This window comes from Nicotiana tabacum, chromosome 8 (genome assembly GCF_000715075.1).
Source record: "Nicotiana tabacum cultivar K326 chromosome 8, ASM71507v2, whole genome shotgun sequence".
NCBI lineage: Eukaryota > Viridiplantae > Streptophyta > Magnoliopsida > Solanales > Solanaceae > Nicotiana > Nicotiana tabacum.
Genome location: NC_134087.1, coordinates 176,189,600 through 176,210,851, shown reverse-complemented (window position 1 = coordinate 176,210,851; position 21,252 = coordinate 176,189,600). Strand labels below are relative to the sequence as shown.

At 39.6% G+C, this 21,252-nt stretch overlaps 2 protein-coding genes across 2 annotated transcripts; both read right to left on the bottom strand.

Moving 5' to 3' along the window:
• Positions 1-6,192: 6,192 nt before the first annotated feature.
• Positions 6,193-8,040, bottom strand: LOC107767168 (uncharacterized). The gene has a single exon (XM_016586089.2). The coding sequence runs from the start codon at positions 7,826-7,828 to the stop codon at positions 7,292-7,294; it is 537 nt and encodes a 178-aa protein (XP_016441575.1). The 5' UTR covers positions 7,829-8,040; the 3' UTR covers positions 6,193-7,291.
• A 7,941-nt stretch (positions 8,041-15,981) lies between these two features.
• Positions 15,982-20,914, bottom strand: LOC107767169 (PRA1 family protein H). Its single transcript, XM_075219898.1, has 4 exons — positions 20,312-20,914; positions 19,384-19,520; positions 16,615-16,686; positions 15,982-16,512 (listed from the first exon to the last, which is right to left on the bottom strand). Exons 1-4 carry the CDS (start codon positions 20,773-20,775, stop codon positions 16,424-16,426), a joined length of 762 nt encoding a protein of 253 aa, XP_075075999.1. The 5' UTR covers positions 20,776-20,914; the 3' UTR covers positions 15,982-16,423.
• Between the last annotated feature and the right edge of the window lie 338 nt (positions 20,915-21,252).

Genomic DNA, 21,252 nt, shown 5'->3' with positions numbered 1-21,252 from the left:
CTGAAAGACCGCCACATACTGCTTTTGCATGGCTGAAAGATCGCCACTTTATTTTTGCATCGGTTGAAAGATCGCCACCTCTACATTTGCATGGCTGAAAGAGCACCATCTTTTGCATTGCATAGGCTGAAAGATCACCAAATACTGTATCTCATGGGCTGAAAGATCGCCAATCATCCAAAGGCATCATCGTTCGGAGGCACCATTTTCATAGCCTGAGGACCCCTTTTAATCTTTTGTATATCATTATTCAAAGGCATCATAGTTCGAAGGCATCATTATCATATCCCGATAGCATCATTTCACGGCCTGCAAATCCTCTTATCATACGCTTCATGGCCCAGGATGTCATGGTCTGAGGACATCATCCTAACCGTCTAAAGACAGCATTCATGGTCCTACGGAAACTTGCATCATGTTTAAATTTCCGCACAATGTAAGCTTGTATTGTTTATTTGCAGGTAAACCGGCGAGCAATGGCCATCTCAGCAGGAGAGATCCCGCTCTGGTTCCCGCAGCCCTATTAGACCTTAACCATTCATCCCAACCTGAATATTGCGTCCTTTCTTGAAAGCTCTCCATCGGCGTACTCCGTCGACGGATCCTGAACTACATATGTCGGCGTACTCCCTATTTTATCAAGAAAAGCCCAATAATTATTCCCAAAATTGTCATTTTGGCAATTCACTTATTATATTCCCGTATTTATATTAAAATATAGCTAACATAATTTTTGCATATTTTTACAAATTTATTTAGTATTTTTTAAGCTAAATTGCATATAATTGTAATATTAGCCTATTTTAAGATTTAATTGTGTTTATAATTATAAAATTGACTCCAGTATTTTTATTTTCATAATTATATATTATTAATAAATTTAGTACCTTTAATTTCCTCCCAGAAATTATTTTACTATTTTTTATAAATTAAACAAGGGAAAAAGTGGCTATTTAAATGTTAGTCCATTTCATTTCAATTCTGGCTGGATTTGGCACCCCAATTAAATCCAATTTCAGATCTCATTATCCGACCCAATTCCTAAAATTACCCAACCCACGACCCTTTAAAATAACCCACCCGGCCACCCTTTTGATACGGCTCACACTCTTCCTTTCCTTTTTAATTCCCAATACCCCCCCAAACCCTATTCATTTTCTCACCGGTAGCCGCCCCTGGATTCCCCCTCTCCCAAATTCTCTCTCAAAAACCCTAGTCGCCTCCCTCTATTTCCACCCTAAAACCACCGGAATCTATGGCTTCCAAGGCAACAGAAGTCTTATACCGACCTCCTATAACTCCTACACGCCAGGTTATTGAAGATTCAAGGCCTGACCGTGAAGAAGCTTGGTCCAGGCTTCATTTGATTCGAGTTCTATGGCCGTCTCTGGCCTTGCTCCGGCAAGCCATGGCTGTTCGAACCTGATCTCGACTTCTCCTGCTTAGATCAACGACTTTCCAAGCCTTTCTCTCCATTTGGGTTCCTCTAAAACCCTAGCTTTTGAGGTTTTTCTGATATTTTTAGATCTGTTCTAGATCCGTGTTTTCCCTGAGCTTTTAAATGGTTTCTCGAGATTTCTTTCAAAAACTATGCTTTCAAACCTTTATCTTTCCGATTAAGGGTTTTGTTGAGATGCTTCTCTGATTTTTGTTAAGTTTCTTGTGTGTTTCTTCTACTATTAGTTTCTTCTACTATGTTTCTCTCCTACTGTGTTCTTACGAGTTCTTCTACTGTGTTTCCCATGTGTTTCTTCTACCATGCTCTTATGAGTTCTTCTACTGTGTTTCGCATGTTGTTTTTTTACTATGTTTCTCATGAGTTTCTTTTACTGGAAGATACATGTTAATGGGCTCACTTCCTTTCTGAGATTTCTGAACTTATTTCATTAGTATTTCTGCCTGATTTACTTATTTTTATCTCAACACTCGATTAATGGTAAAACCCCTAGAATTTGGGGGTTCAGCCGAGTTTGAGACCACTGGCTATGTGATTTGCTTGTTCTTCATCTCTGAACTTGTTTGATTTCAAAAACCCTAACTTTCTTTGGACCTATTTCGAGTTTCTGAAGATTGTGTCATCTGTTGCTCAACTGAGTCTTGAAATTTTTGTTTAAACCTTGGTTTCTTTATATGATTTTGATTCCCTTCTAAGCGTTTCTAAGGTCCTTCTACTGGACCCTTTGTATGCTATTTGATACACTCTCTTCTTCATTGCTGAGTTACCCTGTGATTACCATATTCCTATAGTCTACTACTTACTGCTTGTGCAATTGCATGACACTTTTTCTTCGTCCTAAATTCAGCCTCGCATGCCTAATACTTGTGTACTCTTTATATGTGTTGAACTTCCCCTCTAAATGGCTCTCAATTTTTTGAATGATTTCATACTTCCTTTTGTGTAAGTCTGATTGATTTCTTTCCTTGTTTGCTGATTGCCCTGTTACTTGGTTTGAGTCAAAAGCTTTCCTTAGCCTTTTTTACTTGGTTTATTCATGGACCAGTAGTTACAAATCTCTGATTCCTTGATTTACTGTGTACTAATTGATTCTTACCTTATTTGTTTTAACCGTGTATTTCAAAATTCTACCCTTAATTTAACTCCTATGTATTTACCCCTAATTGACTACTTTGCACAAGATGCTTATTTGATTTCTTTCCTTAAATAACTTTTGCCCATTACCGTTTAAGTTTGAATTCCTTAATTAAAGGAAATCTTATACTGATTGTTTTAATTTATACCCCAGTTCCATAATTATTTTTCTTACCTTATTTCTGCATGTTTTTCACACTATAAATACATGACTCTTTCATTAACATAACACCAACACTCGTAATTTTCTGAACTCATACTCACACTTAAAAGTATTCTCTTGTTACTTGTGGCCTATTTGCAAATCCTACTGCCTACTTCTCTCTCTATTTGCTTTCTTTGAACTGGTATGTTCTAATTAAGATTCAGCACCACAACAATGTGTTTGTTTAACATTCTTTCCTCCTGTCTGCCTATTGCTTGTGTTTAGTTCAATACTTATTTAGCATCCTCCTTCTGCCTGTTCTGCCTCTATTGTGTATTCTAAGTATTTTTGACAATGATGGTTGTTTGCGGCATGACAACATTAAAACATTGATGTCTATGACTCAAACTCGATCCCCTGGGATTGTAACCTCATGCTACCATTGTATGTTGTATATTCTGTCGGCATAACAGCATTTCCTGTTACTGCGTATGCCCAGAATCAATTAATGCCCAGGCACAAGGGCCCGCTGTAATCAGTTCCCAACCCTTGAATCCCTTTTGTGTGAAGTTATTATTTCTGTAGCACTCCTCTCCCTTTTCCTTTACTCCCCTAGTTCTTCAAGTTCTGTTTCTGCACTTGCACTCTCTCTTAGCCTTTAAGTTCTTCCCCCCTCTTGTGAGTCTTGCCTTGGGACCCATTGAGCTCCCTCTGAACTTGGACACTTGAGGGCTGGACCTTCCACACTACACTGACCCCCATTTTGATAATGCAATTTGGGTGTGAGCATTGCCCAGAGTCCCATTGAGGCTCTTAGGGAACTTTGACACACTCAAATGGGAGAAAGGCTTTGGATCATAGTCTCTTTGAGTTGGTCTATCTCATAACTCAAAGAGGAAGTCAAGAATCAGGCTTCCTCTGGTTGTATTTTTCCTTATAGTTTCTGATGTAATTTTATCTATTCCGGGTTGTAATAATTTGTAATAAACACTTGGGTATGGTTAGAGTAAAAGGGTGGATAACTATGTATGCAAAGGGTAGATTCCATGTCTATAGGTATTTTGAATTCTGCATATTCAAATGCATATAGAAATCACGCCTATAGGTCATTTTTAATTCTGCATATCCCAATCTCACATAGACACCATATCTATAGGTATTTTGAATTCTGCATATTCAAATACATATAGATATCATGCCTATAGGTCATTTTGAGTTCTGCATATCCAAATCTCACATAGATACCATGTCTATAGGTATTTCAAATTCTGCATACTCAAACGCATAGAATAGGTATTTCGAATTCTGCATACTCAAACGCATACAGACATCATGCCTATAGGTCGTTCTGAATTCTGCATATCCAATTCTCATATAGAAATCATGTCTATAGGTATTTTGAATTCTATATATTCAAATACACGTAGAAAGCATGCCTATAGGAACTTTTAATCAAATCCGAGTCGCTTCACGTATAGAGCCAAAATTGGTAATAACGGGTACTGTCAGTTGCAGAACTTGTAACCAATTCATTAAGACTTGCCTCTCTTTTAACAATCTGATTACCCTTATTTAGCGAGTTTAACCTGTATGTTTCAGACCCTACTATTTCATTGCTTTTCTGAATCTAGTAGATATTATGCCTATAGGATCCTTGTCCAACACTTAGGCAAGCCTTAGGGAATTAATCATAACTGAATCCGCTTCTGTTAATAATTACAGCCAGCAGACAGGCCTGATTCGGACTTCTTATCTGAGTTATGTAATAAACTAAAATCGCCTCATTAACCGTCCTTCTTCATCTATAATAATCAGACGTAAACAGTATGTGTAAGTCATGCTTATTACATGCTTCTTTATTCAAGGAGGTATATCTGAGCCTCTGCTTGTTATGTGTTTTCCCCAACTTGCAATACGTGTTTTGTATGTCGCCTTAGAGTTTTTACCTTTGAAACTACAAATAAGCCCAATATCCCTCCCTTTTAGAATTAGTAGTCCTAAATGCCTCTGGGACTGATAGGATTGGGACGGGTAATAGCATGTTATAAGTAAACGAGACCAACCCGCGCTTTAAATACCTTAACAGGGTGGGAAGGATAGATATGGATATGATGACCACGCGATAACGTCACATGTAGCCCCTCATTGAGGAGTGATTATCGGACGTTGTGTGGGGTGATCCATATTTTTAGCAAACCTAGGACCCCCTTCCTTTATTCTTATTTCTTTAACATTTCCATTCAATAATCCGCTTCCTCAAATTGCTCTTTTAAACTTTGTCTATTTTCATACCTTTATATGTGAAATCCCCTCTTATTTGAGCTTTATTTGTCTATATGTTAATTGTACCCTAAATTCACAATAATTGTCTGGCCGGGAACCACACTAGTGGATTCTGAGGGGTGCCTAACACCTTCCCCTTGGAATAATTTCAAGCCCTTACCCAATCTCTGGTTATTCAAATCCTCTTGGTTGTCTAATGCGCCCTAATTATTAGGTGGCGACTCCTCAAATCAAACCCGATTCCCAAAAGGAATGAGTTGTCCCTCCAAATGTCATAAGCCCGATTCCGCGAGGAAAAAGGGGGCGCAGTAGCAAGTTTTGATGAACAAGTGTTGAGGTCATAGAAAGTGATCACTACTAGCTCTCCAATACTGAATCTTCAAATGTTTCAGTAACAAAAACTTTAAGCTAGGAAACCTTTCTCAACTATTTCCCACTCCTTGCCTTTGTAGGAATTATTCGTTAGTTTAAGGGCCTCAAGCTTGGGCAACTTACTTACAATGCTCAAATTCATCAACCGCAAACAAGTCCCCTTAAAAGCTAACTTCTTAAGGTTTTGTGGAAAAGCATTTGCAGGAGGAGGGAGTAAAGGTGGAAATCTCTTCAATATTCCCCTACTTGGATAACCAACTCGGCGAGCTATCTCTTTTTTTTTAATATATTGTTTTGATCTGAAATTCAATTCTTGGAGCTAATCTAAGTAGCAAAGATCCTGAAAGACCTTGTCATTGCTTCTACATTTGTAGTCGTGGTGGACCCCACATACTAGCTATTCACTCATTTTTTGGGTCATAATCGTTATGTATGAGCATTAGTCTAAAGACTGATGAACCCTAACAGATACTGCAAATTTTTCAAAACCAAACTTTTCTCTGTAGACACAAGATAATAAAAGTAATTCCAGTCGAAACAGAGGTGCCTCAATTGCGGCATTGTCAAAATATCTGATGGTAATATGAAATGATCATTTTGCAAGACCTTAGGATTCGCAAGCTTAAGTATGAAAATTTGCAGATAATGTAGGCTAGATATTGATGGAGGAATGTCTACCGAAGAGGGAATCCAAGCCTGTATATAATGACTCAAAGCTAGGTATCTCAAGTGAATTAAATCAAGTATCCAACTGGGAAAAGTTAAACACGTCAATGAGGCAAGATCTAGTACTCATACTAGCTTGAAACGTAATAAGCTTGGCTTAAGGTATCTATAAAAGACGAAAATAGAACAGGTCTCACTACAATAACACCTAGTTATTTCTTCAGTACTGACATCTTTAATACCGATCCACCCTCGACTCTAAGAGAGAAAATGCATGGATTGTGCACATCTATTTTAATCATTCTTTCCGTTGATAACATTCACAAACTTTATGTTGCGAGCTTCTCTAAGGCAGAGTTCACGGGTCACATCATGCATTCCGCTACCTTGGTTTTCCAATAAAAATCAAATGGTGAATGAAAATTAAACTTCTATCTATAAGATCTTTTAGACATTCTTCTGCAACTTCTTCAATGTTTTTCGTCTCTTCTACCTTCAAAAATCCCTCCACAACCAACAATTCCATAAGTTCATTGACAAAAATCAATTTATCCTTGGGGAAGATTGCAAAATACAGAAAGCACGCTTTTAGGTGATGCGGCAGGTGATGGTAACTTAAATCCAACACTCTCATGCATTAGACATCAAGATCTATGCTTACCACTTAACTTACGTTCTTGGCTTCTCCACTCATTAATTTTTCACCGATTTTGGAGAAAAGTCAACCGATTTTGGAGAGAAGTCAGCAATAACAACAATAGCTAGAGGCAATCCTCTGCATTTTAATGCACTTAGTTTGCCAAGTTGTTCAAATCAGGGGAGAAATTATCCTTCACAAAGACCTTTTTTTACAATAAACTCCAACTTTCATCAAAATTCATGAGGCGCACTTGATAAGGAGGCTTACCTGAATTAGTATATTCATCCACCATCATATTCCGAGTAGTCATGAGTATTCGGCTTCCATTTTTCTAGTCTGATGAACATAGTTTTATATCATCCCAAGCTCCTGTAGTCCATATGACATCAATGACTATCAGGTACCTCCTACCTTTTAGAAGCTTCTGCAATTGGTTGGCTAGCTTTCCATCATCTTACTCATAATATTCAAGCATCTTTTCACTTATAGAAGAACGAAGGCCTAGAATTACATTTTTCGCACGATACACTTGTGATACAGTAGTTTTTGCACGAACGTCAAGTGAGACATAATGAATAGATCATTCTACATTTTTTTAGCCAAAGTTGTCTTGCCGATACACCCCCCTCCTTACAATTGAGACAACTTCTAATTCACTTGCTCCTCTAGCAAGTTGATCCTGCATCATCTCGAATTCATTTTCAAGGCCAACCATCATATTCGCATACTCCAAGGCATGTTGAAATGCACTGGCGAGGGTCATATTTTCTGCTTCTAGACCTTTTCTCTGCATCACCATCCACTTGTTCATGGCAGAATCAATGTGTCCAACCGCTTGTTTCAGGGCAAAACGAAGTTCCCAAAAATCTATTCTTTGTGTAATTGCAATTTCTGTTAAGGAAACTTTTCTTGATTCAGAGTCAACCACAAGTTCTATGCTACATCCAAGCTCTATCATTTCAGCTTCCAAGCTTGTCAATGCCTCAAGATCGCCTGTTATAGAACTGCAGGATTTCTCCAGAATAGCTCTCAAGGATTCAAGGTTTTCATAGAAGATTTGAATAGTAAGTCCGGTACATTCCATTGATTGCTTGATGGTGCTCATAAGAGAAGTAATAGCAGCATAAGCCATGTTTTAATCCTCGTATCTTTTGATGTTTTTGAGAATTTTCTATCAGTAAACAAAAAGAGCAAAGGTCCCTATTTTCCTAACTTAATTTGAAAAAAAACAGTTTCTATCAAAACATATCACTTAGGGAAGAAAAGAGGTAAACATGGAAACACGTTGTTCACACTACAAGTGGTCTTGACTTTAGAAACTACAAGACATTGGTGTCCAGCACTCTTTTATTGACTTTTGAGTTTCTTGAACAAGGTTTTGCTTTTCTCTTCCTTTTTTTCCTTTTGTTAAATGCTGAATCTTATATTTGTATGGCCCTCCCTTAAAATGCTATCTTCAAAGTTGGAAATATTTTGGAAGTTTTATGTGATGACCCTCCATGTCATCATGCCACATAGACGCCATTTGGCATATATTAATGCCATGTGGAAGCTTACATAAGAAAAAGGCTAGCATTTGTGAGAAGATTCTAGAGAGGGATGGACATTTCCTTAGGAAGAACCTAGATCCTTATGGATTTGCTAGAAAAGTCTTTGGAATCTTCTAGGCTTTTAGAGAATTCTAAAAAAAACCCTTATATTGTAAATATCAAGGACTTGTGTAATAATTAATATTTACACACTAGCCCCTAGGAGACTGATATATAAAGGGGGCCATTCATTTGTAATTCATCAAGCAAACAATTCAAGTTCTCTCTAACACAAAGCTTCCTTTAACAATTCTCTTGTGTTCTTTCTTCCATTCTCTTAGCGATCTTGAGTGTAGCAAGGTTGACTTGACATACCAAGAATGTGAGCAAGTTGTACAAGATCATGAGCGAGTTGTCAAGTGTCGCACGTGTACATAGTTAACAACTAAGGACATGACAACGTGGTATCAGAGCGAAGGTTTCAACTAAGGGAATGGCGAACGACGGAGAAATTAACGCTGCCAACACCCAAGCCAACGTCATCCAGGATGATGTTGGCAAGAGTGGCCGTAGTAAAAAGAGGAATGCCACCAACAAGATCCAGGAGGTGCCACCTGAGGTTGTGTCAAATGAAGGGCTTACATCCCAAGAACCATCTACCACTGAGGCGAGCAAGGATGAAGTGGAGGTCCTTCCAGAGGACGTCTCGCTCGGTAAAGAGTGGGTGATGAAGATGAACGCGGGGACGGACGTCGTGGAGATCTTTGGCCAACGCTTGGGGAAGGTGGAAGGCACCCTTAACGTTCTTGAGGGGCACACTCTTGAAGAGATTGAGAGCATCCGAAATGACTTGGAGGGATGTACACAGACTGAGATGGAACTAAGGCAAACCATCACTACCTTAGAGTGCAGACTTATGGAGGCTTTGAGTACTATCGATGCTATGAAGGAAAAGATAGAGTCACTCGAGGAGCATGTCAATGCTGGCATGACTGAGGTAGCCAGCAATGTTATGGTGACGAGGGAGGCCAAGATTGAGGCTCCCAAACCCCCGGTATTCAAAGGTGTTCGTGATACACAAGAAGTGGAAAACTTCCTTTGGCACTTGGAGAACTACTTCAGGCACGACAAAGTGAGGGACGACGAGGCCAAGATCAATACTGTGGTATTGTACCTCTCAGAGACTGCCATGCTATGGTGGAGAAGGAAGATGGCCGACGTGGATAAAGGCCTATATACTATTAGCACATGGATCAGTTCAAAGCAGAGTTCAAGCGATAGTTCTTTCCAAACAATGTCTTGTACGAGGCAAGGCACAAGCTTAGGGAATTGAAGCAAATAAGGAGCATACGTAACTATGTCAAGAAGTTCACTACCCTTATGCTTCAAATCCCCAACCTGACCAATGATGACTTGTTGTTCCACTTCATGGACGGGTTGCAAAATTGGGCTAAGCAGGAGTTACAATGCCAACAAGTCACTGATATAGACCAAGCCATAGTGGAGGCGAATCATTAATGGATTTCAGGCATGACAAGCATGACAAAGGCAATATCAAGGAGTCAAAGGTTAACAATGCCAAAGATGGGGGAGACTGTGGCAAAGTCAAGGAGATACAACAACATTACTCCAAGACTCAAGATTTCAAAAAGTCGAGTGGTCGTTAGGGCTAAGAAGAAGGGATGCTATATATGCAGAGGGCCACATGGATTCAGGAATTGTCCTGACCTTAAGAGCCTCAGTGTCATGGTATGTGCGCGAAAGGAGAAGCCACAAGGAGAGAGTTAGGAACCGCACAGTTGGGTATGATCGGATTATGTGGTGTTGTCGCAAAGCAAGCTATCCAACCTACGAAAATGGCAATCAGTACGTGGATCTCACCATCAACAACAAGCCCGCTCGTGCAATGGTGGATACTGGAGCAACTCATAATTTCGTGATTGAGGCTGCCACAAAGAGACTGGAATTGAAGCTTGCTCCAACCAACTCTCGCGTCAAGACCGTGAATGCCGAGATACAGAATGCTCGTGGGGTAGCTAATGGAGTTGGTGTCAAATTGGGAACTTGGAAAGGTATGACAAACTTTACCGTAACCGCTATGGATATCTTTGACATCATACTGGGGCAAGAGTTCTTTAGACATTGTCATACTTTAATCGACCCCTACCTTTAATGTCTCTTGGTTATGGAGCGAGAAGGAGCTTGCATGGTACCTACAGTGACTATGCCACACGAACAGATCCAAGCACAACTCTCAGCTATGCAGGTTGTCAAGGGGGTCAATAAGGGGGAGTCGACGTTCGTGGAAACCATTGCAAGTCTAGAGGAAGACAAGAATTTTCAAGACAGTGCCGCCTTGAATAGAGAAGTTGCTTGAGGAGAACAAAGAGGTCATGCTCGAGGAGTTGCCTAAGCACTTGCTGCCTAGGCGAGAGGTGGATCACAAGATTGAGTTGGAGCCAGGGGCTAAGCCACCCGCATTGCCCCATATTGTATGGCACCGCCGAGCTGGAGGAGCTCAAGAAACAATTGAAAGAGTTGTTGTATGTTGGTCACATTCGCCCATCAAAGGCACCTTTCGGCGCACCAGTATTGTTCCAGGAGAAGAAGGATAGATTGTTGCGCTTGTGCATAGACTACCGAGCACTTAATAAGGTTACAGTGAAGAATAAGTACCCGATCTCGCTCATTGTTGATTTGTTCGATAGACTTGGGCAAGCCAAGTAATTTACCAAGGTGGATCTTCGAAAGGGCTACTACCAGGTTCGCATTGCGGAAGGGGATGAGCCAAAGACAGCATGTGTGATGATATATGGAGCCTTTAAGTGGTTGGCGATGCCTTTCGGCTTAACCAATGCACCGGCCACATTTTGCACCCTTATGAACAAGATTTTTCATCCCTACCTTGATCAGTTCGTGGTAGTCTACCTAGATGACATAGTCATCTACAGCAACACCTTGGAGGAACACATGGAGCACTTAAGGAAGGTTTTCCAAGTCTTGCGGGAGAACGAGCTATACATCAAGAGAGAGAAGTGCGAGTTTGCACAATCAAAGGTGCACTTATTGGGCCATGTCATTAGCAATGGCGAGCTATGCATGGACGAGGCTAAGGTACGTGCTACCCAAGAGTGGGAGGCACCCATAAAGGTAAATGAGTTGAGATCCTTCCTTGGACTTGTTAATTATTATCGTCAGTTCATCAGTGGATACTCAGCAAAGGCCGCACCATTGACTGAGTTGCTAAAGAATAACAAGCCATGGGTTTGGACAGAGCATTGTCAAAAGGCGTTTGAAGGCCTTAAGGCAGCTGTAATAGAGGAGCCAGTCTTGGCATTACCTGACTTTGCCAAGACTTTTGAGGTGCACACAGATGCTTCAGACTTTGCCATTGGGGGTGTCCTGATGCAGGATAAGCATCCCATAGCATTTGAGAGCCGCAAGTTAAATGAGACGGAGTGGCGGTACACGGTACAAGAGAAGGAAATGACTACCATTGTGCATTGTCTTCGTACATGGAGACATTATCTGTTGGGGTCGAGGTTCGTGGTCAAGACTGATAATGTGGCTACTAGCTACTTTCAGACACAGAAGAAGCTCTCACCAAAGCAGGATAGGTGGCAGGATTTCTTGGCCGAGTTTGATTATGCGCTGGAGTATAAGCCGAGCAAAGGTAACATTGTAGTTGATGCCTTGAGCCGGAAATCCGAGCTTGCTGCAATCACTTCAGCGAGATGGGATATTTGAGAGGCTATAAAAGAAGGCATGCAACATGATCCAGCAGCCAAACAACTTATCGAGTTAGCCAACCAGGGCAAGACGAGATGTTTTTGGGTAGAAGACGGCATATTGCTTACCACGGGTCTACGTGCCTAAGTTTGGAGACATTAGACGGCGGATCATAAGGGAGAGTCATGATACAATGTGGGCTGGTCATCCAGGCCAACGTCACACCAGGGCCTTGGTTGAGTCAGTCTACTATTGGCCACGCATACGAGATGATATAGAATGTTATGTGCAGACTTGTCTTGTATGTCAGCAGGACAAGGTTGAGCAACAAAAGCCCGGAGGACTTTTGGAGCCACTACCAGTTGCATAGCATCCATGGGAGAGCGTGACTATGGACTTTATCACTTTCCTACCAAGGTCCGACGGTTATGGTACTATTATGGTGGTCGTGGATAGATTTTCTAAATATGCCACCTTCATGCCCGCCTCACCAGGTTGCACAGCCAAGGAAGCCGCCAATCTATTCTTTAAGAACGTGGTGAAGTATTGGGGCTTACCAAGGCATATAATCAGTGATCGAGACCCCCGCTTTACTGGAAACATTTGGAGAGAGTTGTTTGACATACTTGGTACGGAGCTGCACTTTTCTACTAGTTTCCACCCATAGAACGGATGGACAAACAGAACGAGTCAATGCCTTACTAGAATGCTACTTGAGGCATTATGTAAGCGCGCATCAGAAAGATTGGGCAACGCTCATAGGCATCGTCCAATTCTCTAATAACTTGCAGCGGAGTGAGTCCACGGGACGGACACCATTTGAGCTAGCCACAGGCCAACAACCACAAACTCCATATTCCTTACCAGCTGCGTTCGAGTGAAAGAGTTTGGGGGCTTATCATATGGCCAAAGGATGGGAGGAGCAGCTCGACATTGCTAAGTCCTACTTGGATAAGGCAGCTAAGAAGATGAAGAAGTTTGCGGACCGTAAGCGGCGTCCCACATACTATAGAGTTGGGGACATGGTCATGGTGAAGTTTAACCCAAGACAGTTCAAGGCACTACGGGGCATGCATCAGAATCTGATTCGCAAGTATGAGGGGCCATTTAAGATCGTCGCCAAGGTAGGCAAGATCTCATACAAACTTGACATGTTATCGTATCTTAAGATCTACCCTGTCTTCCATGCCAGCATGCTTAAGCCATATCATGAAGATAAGGATGATCCGAGTAGGGGCCAATCAAGTCGGGCGCCAATGACTATCACCGCCTCGCATGATCGGGAGATTGAGGCTATCATAGATTACCAGGCCAGGCGAAAACAAGGGCAAAAAGCCACTGCTATGTTCCTCGTCCATTGGAAAGGGCAATCACCGGAGGAAGCCACGTGGGAACGATATGAAGACTTGTGGCAATTCAAAGATAAGATCCGAGAGTTTATGCAGCAGCATTGCGACGCGGTCGTCGCAATATTGGGGGGGGGAGAGTGTGATGACCCGCCATGTCATCATGCCACATAGGCGCCATTTGGCATATATTAATGCCATTGTGGAAGCTTACATAAGAAGAAGGCTAGCATTTGTGAGAAGATTCTAGAGAGGTATGGACATTTCCTTATGAAGAACCTAGATCTTATGGATTTGCTAGAAAAGTCCTTGGAATCTTCTAGGCTTGTAGAGAATTCTAGAAAAAGCCCTTATCTTGTAAATATCACGGACTTGTGTAATAATTAATATTTACACACTAGCCCCTAGGAGACTAGTATATAAAGGGGGTCATTCATTTGTAATTCATCGAGCAAACAATTCAAGTTCTCTCTAATACAAAGCTTCCTTTAACAATTCTCTTGTGTTCTTTCTTCCATTCTCTTAGCGATCTTGAGTGTAGTAAGGCTGACTTGACATAGCAAAAACGTGAGCAAGTTGTGCAAGATCGTGAGCGAGTTGTCAAGTGTCGCACGTGTACTTAGTTAACAACTAAGGACGTGACAGTTGCGACTGAAAAATTGGACCATACTTAAGAAGCAACACAACGCTTCACTTCTCCACAATTTCTTATTTTGTAATCAGACGATTAGCAGAAAAAGGGGACTCAATCTATATACTTCTAGGATCCCAAGCTTACCGGCAAATATTCTATTCAGTAGCGAATTCAATATTTATACTTAATGAGTTCGATCTTTAAAAATTTTAATACCGACTCACTGTATTTTTAAGATAAAGAATTCAAAATATTTGTTAAAATTAACACACATATATTTGCTCAAAAATACTAAATTCGGATGAACCGGCTGCCTAAGTGTTGCATCCGCCATTGATCCAGGTTAAATGATTCACGAATAAAAATTGTGCGGAGAAAATGAACTTATATTTAACATTGACAAATTTAGGAGCTAAGAAAGCTGCAAAGAAATGCAACGCAGAAGGTTGATTATGAATGATTGAAAGAAATTTATGTTTCGAGCTTCTCTCAAGCAGAGTTGTGCTGCTAGAGGCTATCCTCTACCGCATTTTAATGCAATCTGTTTCCAATTTTTCAAATTCGGGAGAAAATAAATCTTTCTCAAAGACCTTTCTCTGCAGTAAATTCCAAGTCTCATTAAAATTCAAGAGACGCATTTGATAAGGAGTCTTATCTAAGCTAACATATTCAGCCATCTCCATATTTCGAGCGGTCAGGAGTATTTGGCTCCTCTTGCTGAAGTTCGGGAAACATAGTTTTACATCATCCCAAGCTTTTTTAGTCCATATATCATCAATGACTTCCAAGTACCCCTTACTTTATAGAAGCTTTTGCAATTGATCCGCTAGTTGCCCATCATCTTTCTTCTTATAAAATTCATCAGTCTTGGCACTTATAGCATAAAGAAGGCATAAGAGTACATTTCTCACAATAATCTTGTGAAATAGTAGCTTTTGCATGATTGTCAAAATGAGACATAATGAGTGGATTATTCTAAATTTTGTCAGCCAATGTTGTCTGCCAACACCCCCCCCCCCCCCACCACCACCACCACCACCACCACCAACACCACCACCACCACAAAACCCCATCCCTACAATTGAGACAACTTCTAATTCACTTGCTCCTCTAGCAGTTGATCCTTCATGATCTCAAATTCATTTTCAAGGCCATCCATCTATTCTGTCTCTAAAGCATTAGATGTATAGCCAAGGGTCAACTTTTGGGTTTTGAGATATTCATTATTATTCATGGTCTGCATTGCCATCCACTTCTTTATGGTGAATCAATGCGCCCTTCCTGTTTCAAGAGGAAATGAAGTTTCCAATCTTCGTGTAATTGCATTTTCGGCTACGAAAATTGATTCCAAGTAAGTCGTATCTTCTGTGGTGCATGCTAGCTCTAGGATTCAGCTTCCAAGCTTGCCAATGCCTCATGATCGCCTATTATTTTCCAAGGTTTCTCCTGAATAGCTCTTAAAGGTTCAAGCTTTTCATAGAGCAATTGCAGGGTATGTCCAGTTGACTGCATTGATTGCTCTACGGTTCTCATGTAGAGAGCTAGTAGCACATATATGTCAATGTCCTTGTCTGTCTAATGTGTGTGATGTAGTGTATCAATGAACAAAAAGGAGCAAAGGCCAATTACCAAAAAAAGGGATCAAAGGACCCTCATTTCTTTATAGAAAAGGCAGGTTCTATGAAAGCATTAAAATAATTATCGTTCCTTTGCTTCCAATACTGCGTAATTCACCCATCTGCTAGCCCATAGATGCCTCGCCTCCTTGTCTTCTTCCTTTTGCTGTCTTACTTCTCGCTTTGGCTCCTAAAGCAATTGAATATGAGAATCAGTTAGTTTCAAGAGGGAGGAGTCTTCAACCTTCACACTTGCTGTGAGTTCGAAACAATTTTAAGATCCCTCTCAGTGATTGAGTATCTCCAACTATTCCATATCAACTATGGAGAAAGATCATCCTAACGAGTCAATAACCTTGGTAATAGGGCAAACGAAAGAAAACGAGACCTTTCAATGAATTGAAAATAAAAATTTTGTGGAACACCAGATCTTCAATAGACGAGAAAGGTAGTCATTTCATCCAAGTTTCAGGTGAGTGACAGTTTACAAGTCATCTTCTCCTTTCAATTCATAGCAACTAATAAGCACTCATTCTTGGATGGTAACAAATTATGATGCAAGCCCAGAGGGGGGTCGAATGAATTGAAAAATCAGAATCCAGAACTTATACTGGATGCAGTTCATGCTAATTACCTTCATGGTTCTACAGCCATCTACAATCTTATCTAATATATTTCTTTTTCCCATCTTGTATAACCTTATACAACCTAAATTTGAATACAAAGAAACATTTTCTTACAATGTAACTAGTATTATCTCAGTTCCAAACGGAGAGATGTACTCGTGAACCAAGACAGTTAACCCACATGTTTGCTCTGAACTCCCTCCGAGCTACGACTGTGATTTTATGATTTGACACTAATAAATACTTATCAACTTCTAAGAGTCCTCCTGTTTCCATCTTTTGAAGTTGATTGTCTCGACGGGGTAAGCTTCCTAAATGAGGCATGCAGAATCATCACTGCAAATGCATCAATTAGCTATAAGCTCTTGAAATTAGGACTAAACCAAAAGATAAAACGATAGAGTAAGAATAACAAATTGGGCATGAAAGCCAACCCACCTGCATAACTGACAGCAATGGCTGAGATGAGAGCCATTTGAACGTTGGTACAGAATAGAATAACTGCAGTTGCTGTTGTAGAAAAGCAGACTCAGTTCTCGAATTTATAGAGTAGCAGAAAAGTTCTGCTTGGTAGAATAAATTAGTGCTTAAAATTGTCCATCGAAACAAAATCCAGCCAACATACACTTGAAAAGACTGAGAAGCGTTTTAAAAAACGAGAAGCGCAAAAACAGTAACAGGGACCTTCGGCTTAAAAAAAGGAACCTAAACGCACGATTCTTCAAAATAAAGCAGACAATTACCAAACACAAAAATGATCTAACATATATGAACTTATTGCAATTAAAGTTACTAATTCCGTACTAATCTGACCAAATTCAAATTAAACATCGAAATATGTAATTTCAACAAGACCCCAAAAACATAACTACAATCACAAATCATAATTATTTTTTTTGGGGACATCAAATAATTATTCAATTTCACTTAAATCAACCATAAAAAAATTCTGCAGTATTTAGCTTCATAATTAGTTTTTTAAGCAACTCTGCTAAGTGAGTGGAAGAGAAGTAAAAGAGAAGCCCAGAGTCAAGAAGAAGTAGAATAAGAGAACTGCACAATAGAAGAGAAGAGGGTCATTGATTGAAGAAGAAACACAAGCAAAAAAACAAATTAAAGAAAAAAACAGAATTTGTAAAATAAGTATTATAGACTCAAGAAGTAGAAGAAGACTGCGACTACAGAGAGAATGCTGAAATATACATGTGAGTAGTCCTTGTGCTGATAGCACGTACCTGGTGAAATTGTTGAGGTGCGCGCAAGATTGCCCGGACATCTTAATTATAAAAATCATATATATATATATATATGTGTGTGTGTGTGTGTGTGTGTGTGTGTAAAGAGTAGTCCTCTTACCCAAGTAGCAAATGAACTCTATTTTCCCCTCTTTTTTTTCCTTTTTATCATCCTTTTAAGTAAAATCAACCTTCTGCCAAGTCAACCTTCAGCTATGAAGCGATAACACCTTTTTTTTGGTGGATAGGTAAACAAGGATTTGGCACACATCTCAGAATTTATCTTTTGTTAAATACCGTGTTAAGGGGATGGAAGAATTGAGCCAATTAACCTTTTCTATACCAAAAGCATCCTTCACATTGTTATGTAAGAGATACCAACATCTCGCCAACTTTGCAAGTACAACAAAAGATGATATAGCTTCCCATTTCATTTTTCCCTCTACTTTTAGTTTCTTACCAAAAACACCGAGAAAACCTTTCCCCACCTTTTTCCTTTTTAACTTTTAGGCTCATTGACACCAGTATATCTGAAGCTAAACAATTTAAAGCTATCTTCGCCATATTTTGCTCATGCACAATATTTGAGATCTGAGTAAAAGGTAAAAGGTGTGGGTACAACAAAAGATTATATGGAGATGTTATAAGTCGTCCTTTTTTATAAAGGTAATCTCCTGTGTAATATATGTGCACCTCGACTATTATAAATAAGCCTTCCCTTTTTACTTTGCCTCTTTGCTACCATCCAACCCCCCAAAAAAAAAAAAAAGGAAACTACGCCAAAATCCTTTTCCCACTTATTATACTTCAAGGCCCACCTGAACTAGTATATTTGTGGCCCAAAGCATTTAAAGCTGTTTCCACTATATTTTTCTTGTTTACAAAATTTTGACTAACAGAAGCCTTCCGTCCTTTTTCTTTTTTGAAATGGAGAAGCCTTCCATTTTTTACTTTCCCTCTTTTTCTTTAGATTTCCTAACCCAAACCAAAAAAGAAAAGAACTACTCAAATATCATTTTTCCACTTATTTAAAAGAAACTTTCAGGCCTAGACACTAATATATCTGCAGTCTAAAGCATTTAAAGACAGTATTTTGCTTGTTTACAACATTTGAGTAAAAGACACAAAGTTCCTTCCCCATCGTCCCTACAACATCTTAATCAACAAAATTTGGAGGGGGAGGGGGTACTAACTAGTTCAATCATCACGAGAACTTGAGGAACTTTTGAATGAAAAAACTGAGAGACTAACATTCTTCAATAATGAAAAAGAAACCGATTTTATAATCTATGCATTCGTTGTACAAGTACCTAATTTATGAACTTTTCATGCATTTTTTTAATGAATGTTAATTGTTTATAGAGACATTTTACTTGAATTAACATTCTCGCAAAAATTTCCAGTTAAAGGATACTTTTGGAGCAAGATAGAACAGGTTTGGAGAAGACCAACCATATATCCCTGCTCCCCTTGATGGACTCGTTAGTTAATTGCTCACATCTGGATCAATTACGTAGTACCATCTCATTACATACTTTTAGCTTAGTGGTTGGATTATTTTTCCTTGATCCTGACTTCTAGTGATCTTGGTGAAAGGTCTTAAGAGCATCCATTACATTGCAAATGCAATGCCTCTGGAACACCATTTTATCTCAACCAAAATTTGGCATAAGAGCCTCCAGTTTAGAGGAGTACGGTTTGCCATTTGGTAGAAGGAAAACAGATATGGACAATATTCAAAAGGTTGAAGAGAAGCTTAAAGATCAGGATCAGTTAACACATAGGATAAATCACAAGCCATATGATAAAACAGTCAAAGCTACGATCATATTATTCATCACCAATATACACAGATAGAATGCTGGGACCTGAATCATTTAAGAGAGTGGCACCCCATTTTTTCCTCTTTCTTTCTTTTTTTTTTTTGTCGGGGGGGGGGGGGGGGGGGAAGCACGAAAGAATATCGACTCACCACACTGAGCAATGCGAATCAAGCTTTGTCTGATTACAGGGCGCTGCTCTAATCCCCAACGATCTCCACATAACTTTAATACATCCCAAAGCGCCAAACATAATATCAACCCTACAAGCGCAAGCAGCTTCTGGTACCTGTAACCCAAATTTATCAACATTCAACTAACAATCAAATTGCACTAAAATCAAGAAACCAAGCAACAGAAATTAAATCCTGCAGCTACATAATATTTGCTAAATTTGGACCAAGTACTATCTTCAAATCTCCAAGCCCTTAACATCTTTTTTGTTTGACAAGTACTCTGAAATCTAAAGGGCTTGAACATATCACCCAATAACTGAAACTTTGTCCTATGTGAAACCCTAGCTTTTAGATTACAATTGCTTCAGCTTTCAAATTTCAATTGGCACATATAAATATATACCAAAAACCGTATACATGTTCTTTATGTCATGCAAATGATATATTCTTGAGGAAGAAAGAAATTACGTAGAGTGCTTTATAACTTAAATTAAGAACTATCCAAATCCTTATCAAAAAGAACTATCTAAATCCACTATCCTCCGAGTGAGCCTCATTTAGCTCTCAGAGCCTAACAACGTCAAACTTCTCATACAAAGTCAATCGATCAATCAACCAACAACTCAATTCTAAACTAGTTGGAGTCAGTTATATGAATTCTCTATATTCCTTCTAATTCGTTCGGACCGGTTTCAGGTGTACTGCTTAAAACAAATCCAATATTCAACTTATCGCACAAGCACAAATTTTAACCATTATTAATAGTACAAATTACAATCGATAACATATACTTGTCAATGTCCACATACATGCTTAAAAAGTCAAGACACACAAATATACATACATAATGTGTGTGTATATGTGTATGTGTGTGTGTATGTGTAGAGAGAGAGAGAGAGCATACAGAGAGCAAGCGAAGAAGAGGAGGAAGAGAGAGGTATAATTGCGGGCATAGCGTTTCACATTCTCGTGGACTCTAAGCCGAGCCTGAGAAGGCGACGAAGGAAACGAGTATGAATCCAACGACCCGACGAACAGTCGAGTCCACGACGGCGTATCACCGGAAAAATCATCCGACGTGAGCTTCGCAAACGGATTAAGCGTAAAAAGCGACAGTAAGGTTCCAAGATATGAAAATATCTGAACAAAGACCCCGTTGGAGATTGAAACTGCGGCGGCGGCAGAATTAGTAACAGCAGCAGCGTCGGAAGAGGAAGCAGAGGCGGCGGCTGTGGTGGCGGTGGAAGAGTGGCGGTGGAGATCGGTAGTCCGTTGATCGAGAATTTCGAGGTAGCCGGTATCTCGGAGCCAGGATTCAAATACGGGCTCGGGTACACTTAGAGATAACGGGTTGGATGAGAATGCCATTTTCTTTCCCTCTTTAAGGAATTTGTTTTACGGTACTTATCTGTATCGTTTGGTGGGAAATCATATGAGTAACCAACAAAATCTTCGGGCTCCTCCTTGTTTTATCTAAATTTTTAGGGCGAATTTCGAATATTTTGTGGTGGGCGCTTTATTCGGAAAGTATCTTATGCTCTCTTTGAATTGAACTCTTACTTTTATTTTTATCTTTTACCATATAATATAAGATTTCAATTAGTTCAACTAACGTAGATTCAAGTCCCATAGAGTTCATTAAAAAAATACTTTATTTTTATGATAAAGAAAATGATTTCCTTTATTGGAATACTCACCTACGAGGAGCTATGACGTTATTCCTAATTAGTATCCGTATCCGCGCGTTGCACGGAAAATGTAAAATATAACATTTTAAAAGAAAATATTATTTGGAAATAAGGTACACGAAAAGGAAACACATTAATACATTCAAGTCATATGGAA